This window comes from Pan troglodytes, chromosome 1, assembly GCF_028858775.2.
Source record: "Pan troglodytes isolate AG18354 chromosome 1, NHGRI_mPanTro3-v2.0_pri, whole genome shotgun sequence".
Lineage (NCBI taxonomy): Eukaryota > Metazoa > Chordata > Mammalia > Primates > Hominidae > Pan > Pan troglodytes.
In genome coordinates this window covers 212,273,703-212,297,899 of record NC_072398.2, presented here as the reverse complement: position 1 = coordinate 212,297,899, position 24,197 = coordinate 212,273,703, and the positions used below count along the sequence as shown (strand labels likewise).

Sequence of the window (24,197 nt, the reverse complement as noted above, 5' to 3'; positions counted from 1 at the left end):
GACCCGGGAGAGAGGGCGTGAACTCTGTCGACCAATCAGAGTGACACACCAAAGCTTCTGAACCAATCAGCGGGGCGGTCCTGCTGCAGCCTTCCAAAGCGGAGCAGAGAGGGGCTGAATAGAGCCAATGAGATAACCGGAATGGGACACGTGCTGAAGCGGGGCAGGACTCGCTGAGCCCGGCCCTCTGGCGTGCGCCCCGGGTGCGGTGGGAGTCCGACTGACTTCTCTCGGGCTGCCGGTGGCTTGTACTAGGCTGGAAACTTGTCCGCTACCAGACTCCTCGACCCCGCAGGGCCACAGCGCGGCCAGCCCCCTGCTTCTTCCCGGGGGCTGCGGCCCCTGGAATGAGCCTGCCTTCCAGCTTCTTGGCCAGGACCCAGCCGCTCTCCACCTACCCTCCAGGCGCGGGGCCGGCCAGCTTCTTAGCTTCCTTGCAGATTACGATCAATGCAAGATAAAACCTGAGCTGGCCAACGCTTAGCTTTTCATTTAAAGCCTTTGGCCGCAAAACCAGTTGTTCCTGAGCCTTTTACCCCCAAGTAAAAATTTCAGCTTTCTTTGCAAAATGTTGTGTGCTTGGTAAACACTAGAATGCTATTTAAAACTTGGATTCTGAAGTCTTCTCTGATGACGAGGTCTCAGGGACCCAATCTATTCCTAAAGTAATGTCACGTTTCCTTACTCTCTGTTCTAATCTGCTTATATTTCTTCCAGCAGCATGAACCGGGCACCTGCTTAGGAGTCAGTTCCGATGCTGATTCTGGTTCCTCAACAGGGCACTAGGCAGACTACATATCCTTTCCGGGCCTCAGTTTCCTCATCTGTAAAACGGAGGTAATAGTACCCAACTCACAAAGCCCCCGTGATCTTAAGCCACTTATTTTTCTCCAGATTACACCATTTGAGGTACTTTGGGAGAATGTAAACATTTAAATGAAGAGTAGGAGAGGGAGATTACCTAAGTGCCAAGTATTAGGAATGGCAAAAAGCAAATTGGAATTGGTGGCGGCTATTTGTCTTCGCCTTTGGAGAAAACCCTAGACAGGTGGGCTCAGTTCACATTTGGGCAATGTTGCCCTGAACATGCCCATTGACAAGAAAAACTAGAACATTGGTTAGTGTCAAATCCAGAGCCTGGGAAGGTGACCTCCTGTGGGCACGTTGGAGAGCCTGGAGAAATGGGGGCTTTGTGGTTAAAAGGACATCAGTTCCAAACCAGGCCAAGCCAGTTACTGAGCCTGTGATGTCTCGTGTCCTCTCTTCCCCTTCAGTAAAATGTGTGTAATGATTCCTGCTTTGTCATCTTCCAAAGCTTTTATTGTGAGCTACAAATGTAACAGGTGATATGAAATCCCCTATTTTATGGCTAATTAGCTAATGAGTTTGAGTGTTTCTGTGGCCTTCCGTCCTCCTACCCCTCCCCCAACACCAGATTCATCTTCTGTTTAAAAACAAAAACAAAAAAAAGCACCATCAGTTCTAAGACATTTCACTTTATTTAAAAGAAGCCAATATACAGGATATAAAGGGCATGATATTTACAACAGTACAGTAAACAGGTTGGTTTCCGGTAGGATCAGTAGTCTTTCCGTGAGTATAAATCCCCCCCTTCCCTGTGATGCTAGACCCAGCTGGCAGACAACAGCAACGGTGGGGCAGGATCATGGGGTATAAAGTCTCCCTGGGTGGGGCTAAAAATCAGGTAGATGCAAAAACGTCCACAAGGGGTCTTGCAGGGAAGGGCTTTGCCTCATTTCTTTGAGGGCTTGGGAGGGAGGGGTCTTGGTGAGGGATTTGCTCAGAACTAACACACAGCCCACCCTGAGCCTGGAAATCATCCATTCATAGAAAATTCCCTTCCAGAGAGAATCTGGCTTTACCTGCACCCACCCAGTCCCCTCCAGACTCCCCACTCCAGGAGAGAGCTCTTCTAGAGCCAGAGCTTGGTGTCTCAAGGGGGAAGATCCCTGTCCTAGGAAACCCCCAGCACCCTGATCCCTCCCCACCAGGGCCCTGGGGGGAACATAGCAAGGACTGCAGCCCAGGCTTGGCCTGGAGTAGACACAGCCAGGGCTGGGCTATGAGCATCTTAAGCCATTTCCACTCCTGCTCCAGCTGCCTGACCACCTGGGACCCGCGAAGGCCCAGGCTCCAAGGAAGTCGTGTGCTCCCACTGTCACCCATGCTCTGCTGCCTCCCAACCCTCTCCCAAGGCAACTGGGTTGGAAATGGATCTCGGCAGACCAGAGTCAGAGTAACTAATTAATCAGAGCCTATCCCCAGAGCCCAGCTTGTTCCCTCCCTAATGCGCCTTGTCCCTTCCCCCACCCACCACATTTCTGAATTTCCTGCAGCCCACCCACCCCCTCAGATCCCCACCCCAAGACTTCCAAGGAGCTGAGGGGTCAGAGGAGAGGAGAATGGGGTGAAGTGGGACCTACACTCTGCTGAAGCTGCTCATGGGTGTGGATGACCAAAAGTGAGGACAGAAGACGAGGCCGGGGGACAGGAATGGGTTCCATTCACTCCAGCAACAGCATGCACCATGTCTCATCCACAGGAAAATGCTGGGCTACCACAACTGCCTACCCTAGATTAAAAAAACCTTCCTTTCATAAAAATAGATGAGAGTCTCTTGCTTTATAAATAGATTACATTTAGCTTAAGTTACATCTTATATTCTCCCCCACCCCACCCCCTCTCCTCCCACTCCAAGCGTAAGTGGTTTAATTCTCCCTAGGTCATCTGAGCTCTACCCACAGAGTTAGTCCACGATGGATTTTGCCCCTCAGGGACCTCAAGACATTTTCTCAAGACGAGAAAGAAAAATGTGTTGATTTGCCAATAATTTTTTTCTCTGTTCGGAGTCTCAGAGGAGTGCGAGTGTGTGTGTGTGTGTATTTCACAACCAACCAGGGAGCCAAAAGGATGCTAGTCTTCCTATCCCTCCCCAATCCTCTGTTTGTATAAAACCCCCAAAAACAGGAGACAGAGGGCAGCGCCGGAGAGCCCATCTGAGAACAATTCTAAAATACCAGTGTCAATATGACACTGGGCTTAGAAATAGAAAGTCAAAATTAAGTATTTACAGCTTTACAAAGGGTGGACCAATTCGTCCCAGCTAGGACTGGTGCTGCCCCAGCGAGCGTTGGGGTCTTTCTTGGCAAGCTGTGGGCTCATGGTGAGGGGACAAGCAGGGCCCACTGACATTAACTGAAAAAAGCATGTGGTGGAGAGGCAGGCAGGCAGGCAGGCAGGCCGGACCCAGGAACCAGCCCAGGAGGCAGGCCCATCACACTCTGGCTTTCCCTCTCCTACCCACCTGCCCCAAGTCCTCACTCCCAAGAGGAGAGCAGATATTAAAAGCCAGCCGGAAGGGACTCTCAGGCCAGGATCTCTTTCTGGCTCCTGCAGTTTTCAAACTCCCTAGAGTACCCTAGTCCTCAAAGACAAATGACCTATGTATACAAGGAGGAAAGTAAAAATAACACCGCCGGACACCGATAACCACAGTAACCTTAGTTACTCCCATGCTAACACTGCTGCCTTACAGTCTTAAGTCTAAAGATATATCTGTCACCCTCCCACCACCTTGGGGAACAACCCAGGGCCGGCTTCCACGTTGCCCACGAAACTCCCATACCACATTGTCCAATGCCTCCCTCAGCCCTGGACGGAGGAGACCCACGAGGGTGGATGTTTTCCTGCCCTCGAGGAAACGGAAAATCTTTTTAGCAGCTGAGGTCCAAGCTCTGATAACCTTTGGTTAAAATAAAAATTCAACAACAATAACAACAAGAATCAGGTATGTTTGAACCCTGTAACCTTTAGAACAAGGGTCAGTGAAGAGAGAGAAGGGTCGTCTCTCTTCCAAAACCATTGTCCCTCCAAGTACCTGTCAAAGGGAACTGTTTGGCTAACAAGAGATGCTGACTATGGAAGTGTCACAGCCAGACTGCCACAGGGGACCCGTGGGAGGTGCCCCCAGCAAAAGAAAACAAAGGAAAAAACTCATGACGAAGGCCACCAAATCGTGATAAATTACATCACACAGTCACTAACACATTCTCACGCTCTCTCTCTCTCTCTACATATATCTATTATGTACAGTATTTTTAAGACTGTAACACAGGTGGGGGAAACAGAAAAGAGAGAAGAGCCTTAAAGGCCACGGACCCCTGGGGACCACAATCCCAGTCAAACCCAGAGCCCCCTCCTTCTGCCTCCAGGCAAGGCAGAGGGACCCAAGTTCTAGTCCTTGGGCACATTTTGCTACCTTGACCACTAGAGGGAGCTCCTGGGACAACAAAAAATTAAAATTGGCAAGAGACCCACTGCAGTAGGTATGAAAAGAGGCTTAAAAAATAATAATAAAGCAAAGCCTGCTCAGCTGGCTCCAAGCTGAGATTTGGAAGGGGGCCACACAGTGCCCTTCAACGCAGTCCCACTCAAGCCATTCAAGTCTTGGGGGATGCTGGCTCAGATCAATACCCCGACTGGCCAGTCGAGGGAACTGCTGAGAGCGGCTTGCGTGTGTCGAGGAGCAGAAAGAGGATGGCCCTCACTCCAGCTCCTGCACTGCCAGCAGCCCACCCTGCTTCTCTCCTGCCAGCAGCCAAAAGCAGGCAATTGCCGGACAGTCCTAACCCAAGGCGGGTAGAAGGGAGCAGAGACCAGGCCTGGCCCCTTCAGACTTTCTCACAGAGAAATTACAGATCCCTAAGCCTCTATTGTTGGCTGGCGAGGGAGGGAAGAACATCAAGTTATCGGGGAAATCAAGGATCCCTCCACCCCCGCCCTGAACCCAGAGGTCCGGAAGGGAACAAGCAGTCAGGCAGGCCAGTGCCTTGCGGGAACCCCGGCCTCATGACCAACCTCGGCCAAACCCACACTACCCAGTCAGTGCTGCCACACAGATCACCCTAACCCCGGCCTCTCTCCCAGCTCCAGGGGGAAGCCAGGAGCCCAGGAGAGGTCCTGCCTTCCACAATGATATAAGGCAAGCTGCTTTTGTTGTTTGTTTTGTTTTTTGCATAGTAGTTTAAACACAGTGAGGCTCCGCCTTCCCCTCACAGTGCCTTGTCCCTTCAACTTTGCCACTCGATCCCCCCAAAAAATTAAAATGTGTCCTCCTTCCCTTCCTTCCACCTTTCTCTCCTTCAGGGAGTGAGAAAATTGGGGTGGTCCCTACCCAGGCCTAGAAAGCTCACAGAGGCAAGCGGCTCCTTCCTGGGGGTTGGCAGAGCACCCCAAGCCCCAGGCCGGTCTGGGCTGGCTCAGGAGGAAGGGAGGGCATAGCCCATGGCCAATCAGAGGAGCAGGTGGGACGGACGGCAGAAACCACATTACACCACGGCCGGTTGGCCCGGCCCTCAGCTTAGAGTTCTGTATAAAAACACCTGCTAGGAATAATTCTTTGGAGCTCAAAGTGGCTCAGCTTAAGGGAGAAGGCACAGTTAACACTGCAAAGTCCGCACAGAAGTCTGCATTTGTAATGTGGAGAACAATAGAAATTGACAGCACCATTCCTTGGGTGGGTGGGGGATGGAGACGGGGCACCCGTTGGTGGTGTGGAAGGAAGGAAGGAAGCAGCAGTCCCTCGGGGCCTCCAGAGAAGGGAGGGCAGAGAAAGTCTGTGTGGTGCGGCTTCGAACCCCACTCCGAGGGGCCTTCCTGGCCCCGTGAGGAGAGGTGGCAGGGCCCCATCACCAAGACCACCAGGCTCGCAGGGCCTCAGTCATCAGCTGACCATGGGCTCCACATCCGCCTCGCGCTCGAACTCATCCTGGATCTCATCTGTACTTCCTGAGTCGCTGCTGGCCACGGAGCTGGGGGACGGTGAATTCCTGAGAAGCACAAGAGAGTGGGGAAATTCAGAGAGCAGCCCTGGGCCTCTGAAGGGTCAAGGAGTGGGAAGGCTGAGCTGCCACTTCTATAAGATCTACTCTCAGAGGGGCCTGGTCCTGAGCTCCTGCCTCACTCAGCTATCCTTAAGATCCTTTAAGCTCACGAGGTAACCCCCTGCACCAGCCCCTACTTGGTCTGGCTGTGTTGGCTTCTCTAGGAAGAAAGGCCCTTGGGAGCTGGACCATGGATCAAGTTTGGCTGTTACTCTCCAAGCACCTAACCCATGTCTGGGCATATAGTAGGTGCTAAGTAAAACCTGAATGACTCAGAGCTCAAAAGGAGGCCATGCGGGATACGGTTAACATCACTGGGCTGCAGTTCTGATTCTATCTCGGATGAGCTGGAGGTGGGGGAGCTTGGGCAAACCGTTTAACCTGCCTGAGCATCTGCTCTTCTGCCTGGATAATGGAGATAACCACACTGGGTTCTGGGGGTTCGAGGAGTTAAAGGTCTGAAAGGCAAGGCTACGGCCCTGCACACAGATCTGGCCCCCACAGAGCTGTCCCTCCCTCTCGTACAGTAATGCAGCAAAACGAGGAAAACAATGACAACGTATTTGTGCTGTGTGGCAGGCATTCTCCGCATATTAGCTCATTCTCAGCGTGGCTGTCCCCCGATAAGGCTGTGTGTCCTTGAAGGCAGGGGCTCTGCTTTATGTGCCATGCCTGACACTTGTCAGTCTCCTGGGGACAGGCCCTGGGTTGGAAGAGGATGCTATGGTTTGGCTATGTTCCCACCCAAATTGCATCTGGAATTGTAGCTCCCATAATCCCCACGTGTCATGAGAGGGACCAGTTAGAGATAATTGAATCGTGGGGGCGGTTTCCCCCATCCTGTTCTTGTGATAGTGAGTTAGTTCTCACGAGATCTGATGGTTTTATAAGGGGGGGTTTCCCCTTTGCTAGGCACTCATTCTCTCCCCTGCTGCCCTGTGAAGAGGTGCCTTCTGCCATGACTATAAGTTTCCTGAGGCCTCCCTAGCCATGTGGAACGGTGAGTCAACGAAACCTCTTTCCTTTATAAATTACCCAGTCTCAGGCATTTCTCTTTTTTTGAGATGGGGTCTTGCTACGTTGCCCAAGCTAGCTGTGAACTCCTGGGCTCAAGCGATCCTCCCACCTCAGCCTCCCAAAGTGCTGGGATTACAGGTGTGAGCCACCACGCCCAGCCTCAGGCCGTTCTTTATAGCACCATGAGAACAGACTAACAGATGGGAAAGGAAGGGAAATCACTTCCTGTGAGCAAATGGGAGCATACCCTGTCCACCTCTGCTCCCCATTTCAGCAGAAAATGGGGCTTAAGCTCCTTGAGGGCAGGGGCTATACTTACTGGCCCCACCGTCTTGCACAGAGCAGGCCTTTGACAAGTATCTATTGAATCAACAAAGGGCAGGGTGGTGGTGGGACTTGCATGAGGTTAGATATGTAAGGCATCTGGCACATAGGTGTGCTAATAGTCACTGGATGGATGGATGGATGGATGGACAGACAGATGGACGGACAGAGAGACAGGTTGGGAGCATGACACATGGCCGAGTTGCAGCTTTGGGAATTCCCCTCCAAGGATGCCATAGCTGAATCCCCTGGGAGGATGGGCGGGTACCTGTCTGCAGAGCCTTTGATGAGCCGGCGGCAGGTCTCCATCTGCACGTCCAGGCCTCGCTTCATGCTGCACATCTCCATGTACTCGTGCAGGTGTCGGTTCATGTCACTTTTGGCTGTGGCCAGCTCGAGCTGGGAGGAACCAATGAGGAATAAGGGTGAGGGCAAGTCATCCTCGTGACAGAAGCCTCAGCAACCTCTCCTCCTGGATTCCTCAGGGATGGTGCCATTAAGGCCACCATTGGACACCATGCCATCAGGACCCTGCCTCCGGACATCAACCTCCCTCACCCTCTGCTCTCTGCACATGGGTCCAGTTCCCCTAGAACTCCTTCTGGCCAAAGGGGAATGGTTGCTTAGCAACCCCAGCAGCAGCCTGGCTCTGATGCACCCCACCCGGTTCTGAGAACTCAACATCTTTGGGTTCCTTTATCCAGACCTGATTACAAAAATCCTGAAGGCTTTTTCATGTTTCTGACTCTTGTCCTCTATCAAGTGATACTTCCTCTAGGGAAGGAGCTGGGCTTCCCTTTCTCCTGCATAATAGCAATGACTGTCGTTTATAGAAGTGATCACGTGCACAGCCTCTGGAGCCAGAGAGAATTATACTTCAATGCTGCTTCCTGGCCGCAAGGCCTTGGGCAAGTCACTTGGTCCTTTCCAACCTCATCTCCTCCTCTGTAAAAGGGGTGCACGGTGCCTACTGCATAGGGCACAGGTAAGGATACCGGGCATACTCAGCACCTTGTGTCACTCACTATCACTCGAATGTCAGCTCTGTGGTTATTATGGGATCATCATCTCAGCTACATATATTCTTTCTAATTCTCTGAGGCAGGCAAGGATCACCACCCCCATTTGACAGATTAGGAAACTGAGGCCCTAAGAAAGACGTTACTCGCCCCGAGGCCTCCTGACTCCCGATCCTGCACCTGCCCCACTCTACCAGCCCCTGCCCATGACACATGGGTGTTTGATCGCCAGGATCTCAACCATGTGGACCTCAGGAGAGCCTCACGAGTGGGCTCCACGTCCCGAGCCCTCACCTCGATCTGACCTATCGTTTCCTGGTACTCCTTGTCTCTCGTCTTGAAGAAGGATTCGGTCTCATGGATCAAGTTGCCCAAGTTTTCCTCTTGCTGGGGAAATAGAACAAAGGGGACAGTTTATTTTATTTATTTATTTATTTATTTATTTATTTATTTTTGAGACGGAGTCTCACTCTGTCACCCAGGCTGGAGTGCAGAGGTATGATCTCGGCTCACTACAACCTCTGCCTCCTGAATTCAAGCGATTCTCCTGCCTCAGCCTCCCGAGTAGCTGGGATTACAGGTGCCCACCACCAGGCCTGGCTAATTTTTATATTTTTAGTAGAGATGAGATTTCGCCATATTGGCCAGGCTGGTCTCGAACTCCCGACCTCAGGTGATCCGCCCACCTCGGCCTCCCAAAGTGCTGGGATTACAGGCATGAGCCACTGCGCCTGGCCCAAAGGGGACAGTTTAGCTGTGTGGTGGGGTCTGTAGAAAAATAACAGGGATGAGGGACCATTGAAAGGCGGTGTCCCCCAGACCCCTAGTCCTGGCCTTTGGGAAGCCAGGCGCTGGGCTTACCTCGCCCTGCAGGTCGATGGTCGGATTGCAGTTGGTGAAATCCTCCCAGAGCAGCAGCGTGTCTTCATTCTCTTCCCACGTCAGGCTGTCACAGTCGTCGTCAAAGTCAAAGGTCTCCCGCCTGTGGGGGTGACACCAGAGGGCATGACTGAACAGAAGGCAGGCTCCAGGGACCCATACAGGGGACAGAAAGGGGCAGCTGCCCAGCAGGTACACAGCTTCAAGGCTGTCCTCAGGAAAGACAGGGGTAGTAAGCCAAAGGGGACATTCGCCTTATCCAAAAGGAGTTTAACTCTTTTAAAATGCAGAATGTATTTATGTATTGTTTGTACAATTAAAAATGTGTATTTTTTTGAATGTCAGGCTTTAATTAATTGGGACTAAAGATATTTTCCTCCAAGTCCAATCTTGCAATTTTCCTCATTCATTTAACAGCTATTTCTTGAGCCCCTAGTTTGAGTGAGATGTTCAATATAACATCATCTTCTCTGTAATTTGGAAAGGTTGGTATTATACCTATTTTACAGATGAAGAAATGGTGGCTCAGAAAGGATAACTCAGCTGTCTAAAGCCACACAGCTAGCATGTAGCAGAAACAGGCTAGAATGCCAAATGTTTCTGTTTCCTACAGCTTTTTCCTCCCCATCAAGACACTCCCCAAGCACCCGTTAGGTGCTGGCCACTGGACAAGCCACTAAGCTGCAGCAAGATGCAACGCCCTCAAAACAATTCCACCCTCAAAACAATCCTATGAGGTAAGCATAACTATCATTCCCATTTTGCAGGTGAGGAAACAGAGGCTCAGAGGGATTCAGTGGCCTTCTAGACCAATACATGCTGGAAATGAGATTTGAATTCAAAGCCTGGGAGATGTCAAGACCTCCCTATTGGCTAGAACTAGAATTAGGTTGACCAACCAGGCAGGTTTGCCTGGGACTAAGGGGTTCCCAAGATGCACTGGTTACCCCACCTGGAGGAGACCTAAAGATCAGCTCATCCAACATAACCCTCTTTCCAAGGGGAAGGCTGAGTCTGTAGGAGTGAAATCACTTGACCCAGTGCATCGGTAGCACAGGACAGTGTGGACCCTGTCTCCAGGCTGCCATCCCAGGGCTCTCCCCATTGCCTGCCCTCCCTCAACTCCTTCCTGGATCCTCCAGAGCAACAATGAGTGTTCCCAATGGACTGGGTTGGGGACTGGGCAGGTCCCAAGAAGGCTGTCTGGTAAAAAGCTGCCTCGAGCGCCCCCTGGAGTCAGGCCGGGCCGGCTCCCCTCCAAAAGCCATTCCCACAGGAGCCCATAGGTGGCTCCCCGAGTCCAGGGTCCTGAGCTGGTAGGGGGTGGGTGCTGGAGAGGGCCGTGTGGCCCGGAGCCGCCAGGGTCCAGTGGTCACTGCATCACACACTCGATTCCTGACTTCACTTCCTTCCCAGCGTCTGGGATCTGAAGGAAACCCCAGCCGAGGGACAGGAAGCTGGAAAGGACAGAAAGACGGGCAAGAGAAGGGACTCGGAAGAGGCCTCCACTTCACAAATCTGCAGAGTGGGGCTGAGGAGGAGCCTTGGCCCCAGCGGGGGAGACCCACACGTTCCCCCTCTTCTCCTTGGTCTGAAGCCCAAACAACCGACTTGGATCAAAACAAAACACAACTGTAACACGGCTGCATTATTCAAACACTTCATCAGATCTGGCCAGGGGCAGCCTGGCTAGGGTCCTGCCCACAGCTGGTGGAGATGTCCATGGGAAAGGCCCAGGGCCCCGCCTGGGGTGGGGTCAGGGCGGCCCACACAGAACTGCAGAATGGGGGTGGGGGGTGATCAAAGTGATCAGAGGTTTCGTTGTTTGTTGTTGTTTTTTGTTTGTTTGTTTGTTTGAGACGGAGTCTCGCTGTCGCCCAGGCTGGAGTGCAGTGGCGCGATCTCGGCTCACTGCAGGCTCCGCCCCCCAGGGTTCATGCCATTCTCCTGCCTCAGCCTCCTGCGTAGCTGGGACTACAGGCGCCCGCCACCACGCCTGGCTGATTTTTTGTATTTTTAGTAGAGACAGGGTTTCACTGTGTTAGCCAGGATGGTCTCGATCTCCTGACCTCGTGATCCGCCTGCCTCGGCCTCCCAAAGTGCTGGGATTACAGGCGTGAGCCACCCCGCCCGGCCTGTTTGTTTTAACTTAGGTAACTTTACAACCAGCTAAATCGAATTTCATACTGAACCCAATTTAGCTCTATAACACTGAGGCGCCCACTCCTGCAGCCAGTCTCGCCTGACTTGGATCTGAATGCTCTTTCTACACACTGGAGCCTTTGCCCATGGGGCCCCCTGGCTTCCACTCTGATCTGTCTCCTTTTTAGCTCACTCCATTGCTGGTCAGCTTAACAATGCCCTGGGGACTTTATAAAAGCAGGGACAACAATTTCTTCAGATAAGTCCTTTAATTTAACCACATGGACCCAGCCTGGGATCTCCGGGACATACAATCCTGTCTTAGGGCTCAGAAGTGCCCAGGGCAACGTTCAGAAAACCTAGACCCAACCACTGCTTCTTTCCAAAAGCCCCTATTGGCCAGGTGCAGTGGCTCATGCCTGTAATTCCAGGACTTCGGGAGGCCGAGGTGGGCGGATCACTTGAGGACAGGAGTTTGAGACTAGCCTGGGCAACACGGTAAAACCCAGTCTCTACTAAAAAAATACAAAAAAAATTTGGCTGGGTGTGGTGGTGCATGCCTGTAGTCTCAGCTACTTCAGAGACTGAGGCAGGAGAATTGCTTGAACCCAGGAGGTGGAAGCTGCGGTGAGCTGAGATCGCACCACCACACTCCAGCCTGGGCAACAGAACAAGGCTCCATCTCAAAAAAAAAAAAAAAAGCCCCTCTTGGCAGGCAGCAAAAGATGAGAATATGAGATGGGGGGTATCAAAAGAGGAATCAAGAATCTAGGGGTCTCCTTATCACCTTTAAATAGCAAACCCCCAAAATACAGCTCCGATCCCAGTTCTGTTTCAAGGGAATGGCAGGTCCAGGAAGTATCAGGCAAAAGAGTTCCTGTCCCCACCCAGTTCCAACCCTGCCCCTGCCTCCTGTCTACCTTAAAAGTGAGCCTAGAATAGGGACAGAAGAGAGAATTCTCTTCCAAGCATGGCGTGGGGGACAAAGCACTGGACCAAGAGTTGGGGGCCTGGCTCTGTGTGCCCCTCTGAGCCCATTCTCTCATCTGTACAATGAAGTGGCTGGGCAGAGTGAGCTCTGGACTATGGAATTCTGAGCCAGCCTCAGAGCTCTGCAGGGAGGTTAGGAGAGCCCGTGCCCCAGGCTTTTGAAACAAATGATGTCAAAGGCATCTGCTAGAAGGAGCATGCCCTCTCTGGGGGGGTTCCGGGAGGTGGCAGAGCCTCCCAGAGCTCTGATTGGTAGCATTTGCTGATTTCCTGCAATGGCAAATTTTAAGGTACTAATATGACATCACTGAGCCTGGAGTGGGTATAGCAGCTTCTAAGAGCTGGCACCAGCAGGCTCGCCCACCACTGATCATATCCAGCCCAGACCCTGCCACCACCCCAAGCAGTGTTTCCTACTGACAGCGCACTAGCGTGGGAGGCGGCCTGGCTCTGAATCCCAGCTCAGCCACATACTAGCTGAGTGGTGTTACCCAAGTCCCTTCTCCTCTCAGAGTCTCAGTTTCCCTGTCTACAAAAGGGGAGTGATACCCCATCTCCTAGGATGGGCATCTGGAGTGAGCAAAGTGACATTTGTGAAGCCCCCTCCAAGCGAACATCAGGAGCCATTTCTGCAAGTCGTGCGGTCAACACAGCCAGCCCACCAAGGGCAAACTAGTGCAGGTGGGTCTGGCTAAGGTCTGCTCAAGAATGGCCCACAGGCTAGGTACGGTAGCTCATGCCAGTAATCCCAGCACTTTGGGAGGCAGAGGTAGGCAGATCACTGGAGGTCAGGAGTTCGAGACCAGCCTGGCCAACATGGTAAAACCCTGCCTCTACTAAAAATTCAAAAATTAGCCAGGCATCATGGTGCATGCCTGTGATTCCAGCTACTTGGGAGGCTGAGGCAGGAGAAACACTGGAACCCAGGAGGCAGAGGCTGCAGTGAGCCGAGATCTGGCCGCTATACGCCAGTCTGGGTGACAGAGTGAGACTCTGTCTCAAAAAAAAAAAAAAAAAATAGCCTACAAATGAGACCACATCTGCCATTGCCCCTTCTGGGTTCATGACATCCTCAGACACAGACATGTCCAGAGAGAGGACAGCCCAGCCCCTGTATCTCATGGGCAAGAACACCCCTTCTCCCACCGCTTTTTTGGAGGAAGCTTTCAAAGGAAAGGCAGGAGAATGGCAGACAGGGAACATAAAGGATGCTGGCGAATGGAAGAGTATGCGCCTGTCCAGATTCAGCAGCTGCCATCCAGCCCTGTCAACTGTGCCCCAGGCTCAGCAATGCCTGACCTCCTCAAGCTTCCAAGAGAGGCTGAACATATGAAATTTCCCAAATTACAAATGTTGAAAATGAATCTTGGCTGGGTGCAGTGGTTCACGCCTGTAATCCCAGCACTTTGGGAGGCCAAGGCAGGAGCATCGCTTGAGCTCAGGAATTTGAGACCAGCCTGGGCAACACAGTGACACCCTGTCTCTACAAAAAAATTTAAAAATTAGCTGTGCATGGTGGCACATGCCTGTGCTCCCAACTACTTGGGAGGCTGAGATGAAAGGATCCCTAAACCCAAGAGGTCGAGGCTGCAGTGAGCTGTGACCGTGCCGCCGCACCCCAGCCTCCAGCCTGGGTGACAAAGTGAGACCCTGTCTCAAGAAAAAAAACAAAAAGGAAATGAATTCAAATTCTTCCAGTGCTGCAGGCTACTCTCAGCCCAAGCCTCCCATTCACCGCCCCTGTGCAAGCAATCCGGGGAAACGGAGAGTGTGCGGGCCACAGGGATACTCACAGCTGGTTAAACATGCGCTTCATCTCATCGGTGATGTTCATGGAGCCGACCTCATCGTCCGAGAACCGGTTCACCTCCCCGTCCTGCTCAGAGATGTCATCATCGGAAGCCACCTTACGCTCTTTCTTTTTGGGGACCACCTGAACCGGAAAGGAAGCAATCAAGGTAACTGGGGGGCTCGGCTAGGATGGAGGGTAGGGGTGAACTGGGAAGGGAGCCGGCATCTCACAGGATGATGAGCGTGACTGGGGCCGGCCAGTGCCAGGAAAGGTGCAGGTCCTCTAAGAAGCAGGCGGCGTTAGCAGGAAGCGCGAGGTGGGAGACATGCAGGGGGACACAGACGGCCTGGACTCTTCCCTGTCCTGGGCGGCCTGGTGGGTGCGCCGGCTCGCCTCGCCCTTTTACCACAGAAGCAGCCCCACAGTTTGGGGAGAGGAGCAGGCCAGATCAGGACACAGAGTTGCCTGGGATATCTCAGAGCCAGCCAGAGAGATGGAGAACCCCTGACAAAGGCCATACGGCCCCATGCTGACCAGAGCCCTCCTGCTCACATGCAAAGGCAAAGGACAGACGGCCCAAGGTTCACCGAAAGCTTCCACTCCAAGCAGACAAGCCACGAGCAAACGAAGGCTGCATTGGCCTCCCCTGCTTCCCGGCAGAGGGACAGCAAGAAGGCATGGAGGTGGAGAGAGGGCCCCAGGGAGGCCCAGATCTGGCCCAGCAACGTCAAAGTCACACACACAGAGCGACAACACACCGTATTGCCCTGGGCTCAAGCAAAAGCCAAACCACAACCCGAAACTCAAGAAGCGGCCTTCGGAGAATGACATGTGCCTCATTCGGCTGGACTGGCCCCCCAAGCCCTCTCCGGAAGACAGCCTCACTGGCGCTAACCTGATCGCCGTCTCTCGGGGGCACCCACACTTGCACGTTAGGTCGGGGGGGTATCGAGAGCCTCTTTGGGGTGGAATGAAAAATAGTCAAAGGCCAACAGCTCCTCTTCTGAACTCTGAGGCCCCTCTACCAGAGCTCAGGCCAGCTCCCCCACTTCTCCCCATAACCTGGCCAGGGTTCCCCAACCGTGGGGATGATGCCCAGTTCTGGCACCCAGAGGAAGGGGCAGGAAGCGGGACAATGGGTACAGTGTGGGCTGGTGAACCAAGCCCTGGAGGGGCAGAAGACTGACTTCTGCCACTTCCTTCTGTGAGCACAACACATCACCCTCTGGGCTTCGGTCTCCCCAGCCATAGGATGAAGCAGTCAGACAAGCCTATGAGTCCACGGGTGCCTGATTCTATGTTTTCCTGGGGAGGCCACAGGGTCGGGTAGTGCTACCTCTCGGGGAAGGGGAGGGAGTGAGTGGGATGTGGAGGGAAACAGGGGTTGGCCGGGCAGGGGTGGAGGCCAGGGCTGCTCTGGGAGAGTGGGGGGTTGGCTGGTGAGCAGGGCAGCCCTAGTCACCTGGAAGATCTTGGACACGTCTTCCGAGTTCCGCTGCTGTGCGACATCACACAGCTTGGCCGTGATATCGATTCGGCGGCAGATGTCCATGTCCACCTTCATGGCCTTTTCTTGGATCTTTGTGTCCAGGTCTGTCATGGGCTGCAGGGAGGACAGCAGGGTTTACATGAGCGAGGGATGGAGCAAGCCTGGGGGGCTGGGCAGAGAGGTGGGGAGACCCCTAGGTGTCAGCAGGGGTGGTGCGGGGAGGCCTCCAGAGTCCGAGGGTGCCTTGGGCTTTTCCGTGGAGTAGAGGGCTGCGGCGGCACTGCTCAGGGTGGAATGGGGTTGGGGCCTTGGGAGTCAGGGGCCAGTGTGACGCCGTGTGTGCTGCTCTCCCTAAGGGCTGGAAGGCATCCTCCCAGCAGACACAGGGTCCGTGTTCACTTTGTTAGAGCGAAGAAAAAAGACAACTCCCGCTGGAGAAAGATAGCCCTTCTTTTCCCACCTGCACACCCCACCTGTCCCCCACACAGGCAGCTCTCTCTCCTGGATGCCTCCCAAGGCCGGCAGTGGGAGTCACTGAGGACCACAGGGTTGATCCCCTTGGACACAAGTGAGAGGAAGCCCAGTGGCCTCCAACTAGGGTCCTGGGAGGCTTCTACCAACCACACCCAGCTTCACGCCCCTCCACACCAGGAGCCATGCCAGGCTCAGTCACCCACGTTCTGGCCCCTTCTGCCTTCTGGTGGGGTCTCCCCCTGTACTGCCCACTGTTTGAAGGGGGAGGAGACCTGGGTCCCCAGCAGCAAGGAGCCCTTTGCTGCCAACAGCTCCCCCCAACCACAGATACTCAGAGGGGCCCCAGATTGTCAAAAAGACACGCACGCTGGCCTTTCCTGACCTCATGCAGCAACCCTGCCAAAGGCCGCTGGGCCTGCGAGTCTCTCAGGCCCGCACAGACCAGACGGCACCCGGCCCAACCTGCCAGACGCCCCACTGCGCCCAGACACCGAGGCCTGCCCTCATCAAGGCGAGCTGGGAAGGAGTGGGAGCAAACACACACAGACCATCAGGGGAGCCCGGGGGAGGGCGCGATGGGTTAAGCGGCAGATTAATGCATCTCTACTCAGACCAAGGGAAGCAGAAGTGGGGAGGGGGCGGGAGGAGGGTGCCTGGTCTCCGATGCATCCAATGCATCCGTCATCCTCATGGTCAAACACAGCCAGCCAGGATTCTAACTAGAAGCCGAGCTCCGGAGCCTCGGAGGGAATGAAGCATTTTGCATGATGGGTGTGGGGGAGGTCATGACACCCAGGGGCGGCGGGCGGCACTTACGTCACTCATAAGCCCCTTAAACACCACCAGCTCGGCCTTGAGCCGCTCGATCTTCTCATTCATCTCCTCCTGGATGGCATCAGCCTCCTGTGCTGCCTGCGGGGACGGAGATGGGGAGGCTTCAGAGGGGCCGGGTCCTCTGGGGATAGGAGGGTCTGGACACCTGAGTCCAGAGCCCTAGGCACCCGATGTCCACCCCAGCTGGGCACCTGAAGCCAGGGAAGGGGCACCAAGGACCTCATCCCAGCCTGACTTCCCACTGAACACTGTTGACTGCTTAAAACACTTTTCAAAGGGTTATCTATTACGTGGGAAAATCCATGGAAGGTATTAAAAGAGCAGGTTAATTAACAAGCAATCCTATTACGTTAAAAATATGAGATCAATCCGTGTGACACTGCCAGTATTGGGCCATCTCTGCTTTCAAAAATGACAATGTCATGTGTGTCGACCTAACATGCGTCTGAAGAGCGTGGGTGTGTGTCCACATAGACAAGATCGGAAGGTCACACGCCAGTTTTTCAACTGTGGAAGGGGGAACTGGAAATAATTTTTATTTTTGGGCTTTTCTATAGTTTCCACATATTTGACGATGAACCCATTAAATTTATAAAGAAAAAAGCACTTTCATTATAAAAGAAAGGGAGATATTCAACCTTTTCCTTCTACGCATTGACAATTATCTTAATCTGTCTCTAACTTTCTTAGACGATAAATGCTTTCAGTATCAGAACGCAATTTCTAGACATTTTTGGAAGAACTTTTCATGCCTTCTCATGGGATTGCTACTCTTGCTCCCACTTGTCAGAGAGGAAAATAGAAGCTGAGAAGATGAAGTTTGCTGCCCAGGTTACACCGCAGGTGGGGGAGTTGCAGAGCCCAGAATGCAGAGATTCCAGCTAGAGCAGCAAGGGGAATGTTCCCAAATGCCCACCACAGAGAGCCTGCTCAGGCTGGGAGCCCACCTGCGACGTGCCCACCTGCCCTCTCCAAGGCCTTCAGCCACAACCGAGGGTACCCTTCTTGCTTGGGGGCTTACAAACCACCTAGTCCAAGCCTCAGGTGGGGAGACAGTGACGGGTGAGAAGGGTCGCTGGTCCCAGGTCATACAGCAGCTGGGACTTGCACCCCGGGACCTGGACCCAGGCTTCTCAACCCCTGCATCAGAGCTCTTGTGCAACACTGTGCTGGTCCATTCCTAGCTTCCAAGCAGAGCAAGTGGAAGGGATCTCTTGGCTCCATAAAGGAGAGACTGAGGTGGTAGGAGGTAACAGAGTAGGGGCTGTGCAAGAATTTCCTGGCTTTGCCACATGAAGACTGTGCCCCTTGGCCACATGGCTCTCTGGCGTGCCTCTCCTGGTCGGGATATCGGAGGGCTCTTACCTCCTGCAGCGTGTCCACCATGGTCTGAAGGTTCATGCGCTTGGCGAGCTCCTCCTCCCATCTGCAAAAGCCAAGAGGAACAGGTGGTCAGAAGGTGAGTTCCCTGTGCCAGTCCAGCCCTCAGATACAACCCCAACACCCACCCAGGGACTATCTTGAGCTGGGCAAGGAAGGTGCATTGGGGCATCCATCCCTGCCTGCCCTCTGGGAGCTCCCAGCCTAGGGGAGGTGGTGTGAGAGGACAGCCAGGCTGACATATAACCAGAGTATCAGGTGGTGGTGACAAGTGCCACGTTAAGGTATGAGCCCAGCACTTCGTGAAGACAGAGGTGGGAGGGACCACCACCCTGCCTGCATGCAAACTGTAAAGTGCTGTGCAAGCACTGCTGCTCCTGTTGTTGCTGCAAGATGCAGTAGCAAAGCCAGTCCTTAGGAGCCAGGCTGCAGCCAGCTCCACTCTCAGGCTGTTCTTTGCACCCACAAGAAACAAACTTTTATTGTGCTAAGCATTGCGATGCCCGACAGCCTACCCAAACCAACACAGATCTCTCCTACGTAGGTGTTATCATTCCATTTTACAGAAGTGGAAACTGAGGCTCGGAGAGGTTAAATAAACATCTCACCCAAAGACACACAGCGAGTCAGCAGGTGGGGCTGTTTTATTACATTGAAACAAAACTCAATAAATACAGTTCCCACTGATTTAGCGTTTACTATGTGCCAAGCCCTGTTGTTCCAAGGGCTTCCACACCACTACTTTGACACGAGTACTGCCCGAAGCTGAATAGGAAACGCGGGCGGGAGGGGAGAAGGCAAAGGAGGGTTCAGTGGACCCCCGCCCTTAACTGCAGGAAGGGGTGGGAGCAGTTCCCTGGGACTGGATGATAATACCAATTCCAGAACCACCTTCACTGGGACTTACTTTGTACCAGGCACTGTTCTACATGAAGTTAATTCAATCCTCATAACAACCTATGACATAGGCACCGTCATTATCCCCAGGTGCAGAAAGCAAGGCCCAGAGGCACAAGCTGAACCCAAGGCCAGGGTGAGATAGTGTGGAGCTAGGACTGAAACCCAGGTGGGGACGCTCCAGACTGGTTGCTCAGAATCCCCTTGCGGAGCTCCTCATAGACCCAGGAACTGTCAAAGCCTAAAGGCCCTAACCCAGCTCCTCCAACAGAGTTCCTCCCTCCCTGGAGGAAGCTGGGGGCAGGTTCTTTCCCTCCTGGGATGTCTGTCCATCCTGGGACAGACAGAGGAGCTTCTCTTCTTCCTCACCCCACTGCTACCCTCCCTACATGGCCTCGGAGCAGGGCAGTCTGGAACCCTTTTAGGATGCTGTCGGGGCCAGCTAAAAATAGGCCAGAGGGGAGGGAGGGGTGGAGAGCCGGTTACGTCACCGGCTTTTGGAAACAAGAGAAAACGGATACTGTTTGCACACACAGAGGAAAATTCCTCCTCTCTCCCACAGGAGACAGCCCCAGCCAGGGCTCCTGGAGGACACACACTCTCTCCCTCTCCCCCTTTCCTCCAGCCTTTCCCAGCCCCAGCATTAGCTGCTAGGCTGAGATCTGCGTGGGCTCCCGGGTCCGGACCTGGAGGGCAAGGGGCTGGGATTCCTGCCAGGGCTGGAGGGCACAGAGGAAGCTAAGAGGGGGCAGGGAGGGAACCTAAGGGCCTAATCCAGCCAGGACCATCTCACTGAACCTCCCCTCATTGTACAGATGGGGCAACTGAGGCCGAGTGGTCAAGCCATTTGCCCAGATCACCCAGTATATCAGGAGCAAGGCTAGGAGTCCGGTCCCAGGCCACCTCTCACCGAGAAGAGCAGGCCCCATGTTGGGGACAGGAATCACAATGGGGGGAAAGTTCCCAGGCCACCCCATCCCTGCCCAGGAGCACAGGGCATCTGGGGCTTCTCTCGGGGGTAAAGGCTGGAGCACAGGTCCCGAGCTGAATCATCTCTCCTGGCCACACGGCTCAGAGCGGGGAAGGCGACTCAATTCCAAAGCCGCTGAGCAGGGCAGGTGCAAGGGCGAGCCCCGGCAAGCCTCTGGCTGCAGCCTGGCATCTAGAGCGAACCTGCTAACACATCTTGCAGCAAGAGCAGGAGTAGCAAAGAAGGGCACAAAAAATAAAGAATGGCATGGCTCCTCCCTTGGACGCAGGCACCCGGGGGCACCTCCCGGACACTCCCCATTCCCCAGAGGGGCCCTTGGGAATGAGGCCCAGCACCCCTCACTTCTCCTTTGAGCAACCATCTCATGAGGAAGGCGAGGCAGGGGCCAATAGACCCCTTGTACAGACGGAGAAAACGAGGACCAGAGAGGGAATGAAACTTGCCCCAAATCCACCCAAGGTGACAGCAGGAGCCCAGATCTTTGGCTTTCCAGACACAATAACAGCAACAGCACCAGCAACCATTAACTGGGGGGTACGGTCTGGGCCCCACACACCCGGCTCACTGCCTTGGACACACACATCACTGGCTTGAATGTGAATTATTAACCCTCTTGGGGAAAGAATTTCTAACTAAGCCCATCTTGCAGATGAGGGAGCTGAGGTTCAAAGAGGTAAAGTAACTTGTCTAAGGTCACAGAGCTAGCAAGCAGGGAGCTGGGACTCAAAGCTAGTCCAGTCTCTAAAGCAGCGTGTCTCAGCCTAGAATGTGCATACCAATCACCTGGGCATCTTATTAACATGCAGATGCTGGTTCTGCAGGCGAGGGCTGGGGCAGACAGCTCCCCAGTGATGCTGGGCTACAGATGGCACTGAGTGGCCAGGCTCTGAAGACCACACAACCCAGCCCCTCCACCTCACCTCTCCCTTCCTGCCCCGAGTTCTGCACCCTCCCAACCCCACATCTCAATCATGTTTCCTGACTGCACATACCACACCCCCAGGATGAGCTTGCACAAATGATTTCACGGGCTTTTTATTTCCAAAGCCAGACGGGGGAGGCAGCCGGCTGGCCTGCTCCCAGGAGGTTGAGGACAGACCCCGCATGTGGACAGCAGCTGGCTTGACTGAAGAGCCTGTCGCCCGCCCTGACATCCCTCCCGGCGGTGGTGGAGAAAACCTGGCTCAGCCAGCTCCAGTGTTGACAATGCAGAAAAGCTCTGTCCTTGGACCGTTCTGAGGACTGGCGTGAAGGGCCAGGTGGGCGATATGTTTCTTACGGCACTCCAGACACCTGTATTCCCTGCCCACCCACCCAGAGCCAGGGAGCACTCAGCTTAACTGAGAACTGGTGAACCAAGTTGCTGGCACAGAGATTTCAACACCAGCTTCCCAAGCACAACCCTCCCTCTTCCCTGGGTCTGCCCACAAGAGTAAGGTTTCAGTGGGGAGGGTGTTTCAGGCAGAGGGACCAACAGAAACAAAGAGGACAGCAGGAAGGGACAGGCCAGGCGCTGTCTGCCACCAAGAGGCGGGTGCACCTACTTTGGATCAGCGGTTTGCAGACATCATTTCCTTTCAGCCTGCACCATCCCCTCTCCCAGCCCCAGCCCATGGCTGAGCAAACGACTTGCCCAAAGACTGCCTAGGAAGTGGCAGCGCCTGGATTCGAACCCAGGTCTGACAGAATCCTACGCCCGGGCCCTTTAAGGCTGAAAGGGGAAGGAAGGCTGGAGTGAACATAAAGAGATCACTTTTGGGGCACAAAGGCCATTTTCCTCGAGTCTCCCTCAGCAGTCCAGGAGCTGTTCTGTTGGCTGGGGAGGGGTCCTTTCTGGTCTTTTGAAGACTCCAGGATATTGACAGGCCTGCCACTGGCAGAAAATGAGGTGACAAACACATCCCAGTGCTCTCTGCAGGGCCTTTCCATAGATCCCCTCCATCATACTGCACATGCACTGGGCTGGAAAGCTACCCTGTCCCCACTTTACAAGTGGGAAAATGAAGACCCGGGGCCTATGGACAACTCTAGCCACGGCTGACACGGCTTGAATCACTGAGAGCTGCCCCTGCCCACCCTGACCCAACAGCTCATAAAACTTCCAAATCCTTCTCTTTTCTAGCGCTGGATGAGAGAAGGGACATTTATTGATTACCTTCTTGGTGGTATCCACCACGTTAGGCACTCATACCTCCCTCTATAAAATCCCGCTGAGCCCTCCCCTGGGGATCGTCCCCATGTTGCAGATGAGGCTCAGAGGTCAGGTAACTCATTTCCCCTCTTCCTCTCTCCTCCTCAGCCTCCTGAAACCCCAGCCATTCTCCCAGGCTTGTCTCAAATGTCATCTCTTCCCCAAGCCTCGCATCCACTTCCATTGTTTGCCCCACAGCTTAAAGCAGTGGAGGCCCCAGGATCTCCTCTTCCCCAGTGGCATGGTTGTGGGATCCCACGGCACACAGCTCTCACCCAAAGGAGCCAGTCCCATGATGCCAGGGCCAGTGATGGCTCCACTGTGTGGTCACCGCCACTTCCACCTTCCCCACCGCCACCGGGGGCTGGCACTCATCTCGGGAGGTCTCAGGCACAGAGATGGGGCAAAGAGGAAGCAAGAGGCAAGTTCCCTGGTCTAGGTGGGAAAACAGGCACAGGAGCCGGGTCTCAGGTCGGGGGTCCAGTCCTTCTGCAGGCCCAGAGAGCTGGTTATGATGATCATTCCTGTGCTTGCTACTGTATTCCCTGCACCTAAAACTGGCTGGGCACTTGCTAAGGAGTCAGACATTTATCGAATGGATTGGATGGATGGATGGATGGATGGATGGATGGATGAATGAATGAATCCAAAGCTGCACTTACTCCTCAGTGCCCTGATGGCCCTCGCCTCCAGCCAGAGCTCCTTTCCCCAGAGCATCCTTAGACTGAACATCCCAGCCCAGGGGCTCACAGGAGGCAAATTCCCAGCATAGCCCCTGTACTCAGCTTCATCCATTCGGCTCCAGAGCCTCTCCTGGGAGAGGCCAGGCCAGGCCAGGGGGAGGGATGGCCAGGGCAGGAAGCAGGCAGGAGAAGGAGAAACCTTCCCTTTCCCACTTCCCACAGCCCTGGGCCAGGGAGGGGAGGCAGGGATGTCAGGACAAAGAGTGCAGGGAGAGGAAATGACTCCACAAAAGCACACAGCAGCTGAGATCGGGGGCCTCGGCCACCATCTTAGCAGAACAAGCACTCTCTGAGGCTGGTGGCCAGGAGGGAGAGGTGGCAGCACCACCCCAGCCAGATGTGGTCTCTCCGCATTCCTGAGGAGCCACCACTGGAACCACGTGAGGGATGAGAAGTCTCTGCTGGCCTCTGGGGAAAAGGGGTGGGCAGATTCTATGCCAGTCCCCACCCCCACCCCACTCAGGGCCAGTGCCTCCCCCTCTCCCGTCAGCTCAAGATGACACACAGACCCGCAGGAAAGGGACCGACAAGCCTGCCCTACAGAGAGGCGGAAACCCAAGCTGAAGTCACCAGCAGAGGGGCTGACTCACAGATTTTTCACTTCCTGTGCAGTCAGAAAAAGAGGCTCGAGGCTCCCGCTCAGGAGGAAAGTAGGTGCAGGCCCAGCAAAACAATGAAGCCCTCCAGGGACGAACCTGGGGCTCCTGGAGTGAGCATCCCAAGACACCAGGGCAGCAAGAGACGGGTTCAAATCCTGCCCCATCACTTCCCAGTTGCGTGATCTTGAGCAAGTCAGTTACCCTCTCTGGGCCTCAGTTGTCCCCTCTGTGAGTTGGGAAACCAGCCACCCCCTTTCGAAGGTGGCTGTGAGAACTACAGGAAGGGGACGGTGTGGGTAAAAGCACCCTGGCATCCAGCAGACCATGGGTGTTCAGCAGCTCCACGTGAATGGCACAGCGCATGGCTGCCTCCCACCTCCAGAGTTGGGAGGGAGGTGTGGAAATGGCCCACACCTTGCGGGAAGGCGAGCGGCCGGCACGCCTAGGCCGACTCACTCAGGTGAAGGGAAATGAGCTCAGGTGAGGCTGGGCTGGAGCCCTCAGTGGAAGACTTCATTCTGGGCCAAGCGTGG

General features: G+C 54.2%; 1 protein-coding gene across 3 annotated transcripts in view; it reads right to left on the bottom strand.

Moving 5' to 3' along the window:
- Nucleotides 1–1,476: 1,476 nt before the first annotated feature.
- Nucleotides 1,477–24,197, bottom strand: part of IFFO2 (intermediate filament family orphan 2) — a 52,031-nt gene continuing 29,310 nt past the window's right edge. The window contains exons 2-10 of one of the 3 annotated variants that reach the window (XM_016955215.3): nt 18,229–18,289; nt 16,846–16,941; nt 15,529–15,669; nt 14,962–15,024; nt 14,068–14,207; nt 9,125–9,245; nt 8,558–8,650; nt 7,513–7,643; nt 1,477–5,849 (exon numbers count right to left, since the gene is read on the bottom strand). In XM_016955215.3, the coding sequence (XP_016810704.1) occupies nt 5,744–5,849; nt 7,513–7,643; nt 8,558–8,650; nt 9,125–9,245; nt 14,068–14,207; nt 14,962–15,024; nt 15,529–15,669; nt 16,846–16,941; nt 18,229–18,289 (952 nt within the window). In that variant the 3' untranslated portion in view covers nt 1,477–5,743. The remainder of the gene's footprint in view (nt 5,850–7,512; nt 7,644–8,557; nt 8,651–9,124; nt 9,246–14,067; nt 14,208–14,961; nt 15,025–15,528; nt 15,670–16,845; nt 16,942–18,228; nt 18,290–24,197) is intronic. The other 2 variants (XM_003307837.7, XM_016955222.3) reach the window with 2 other exon arrangements.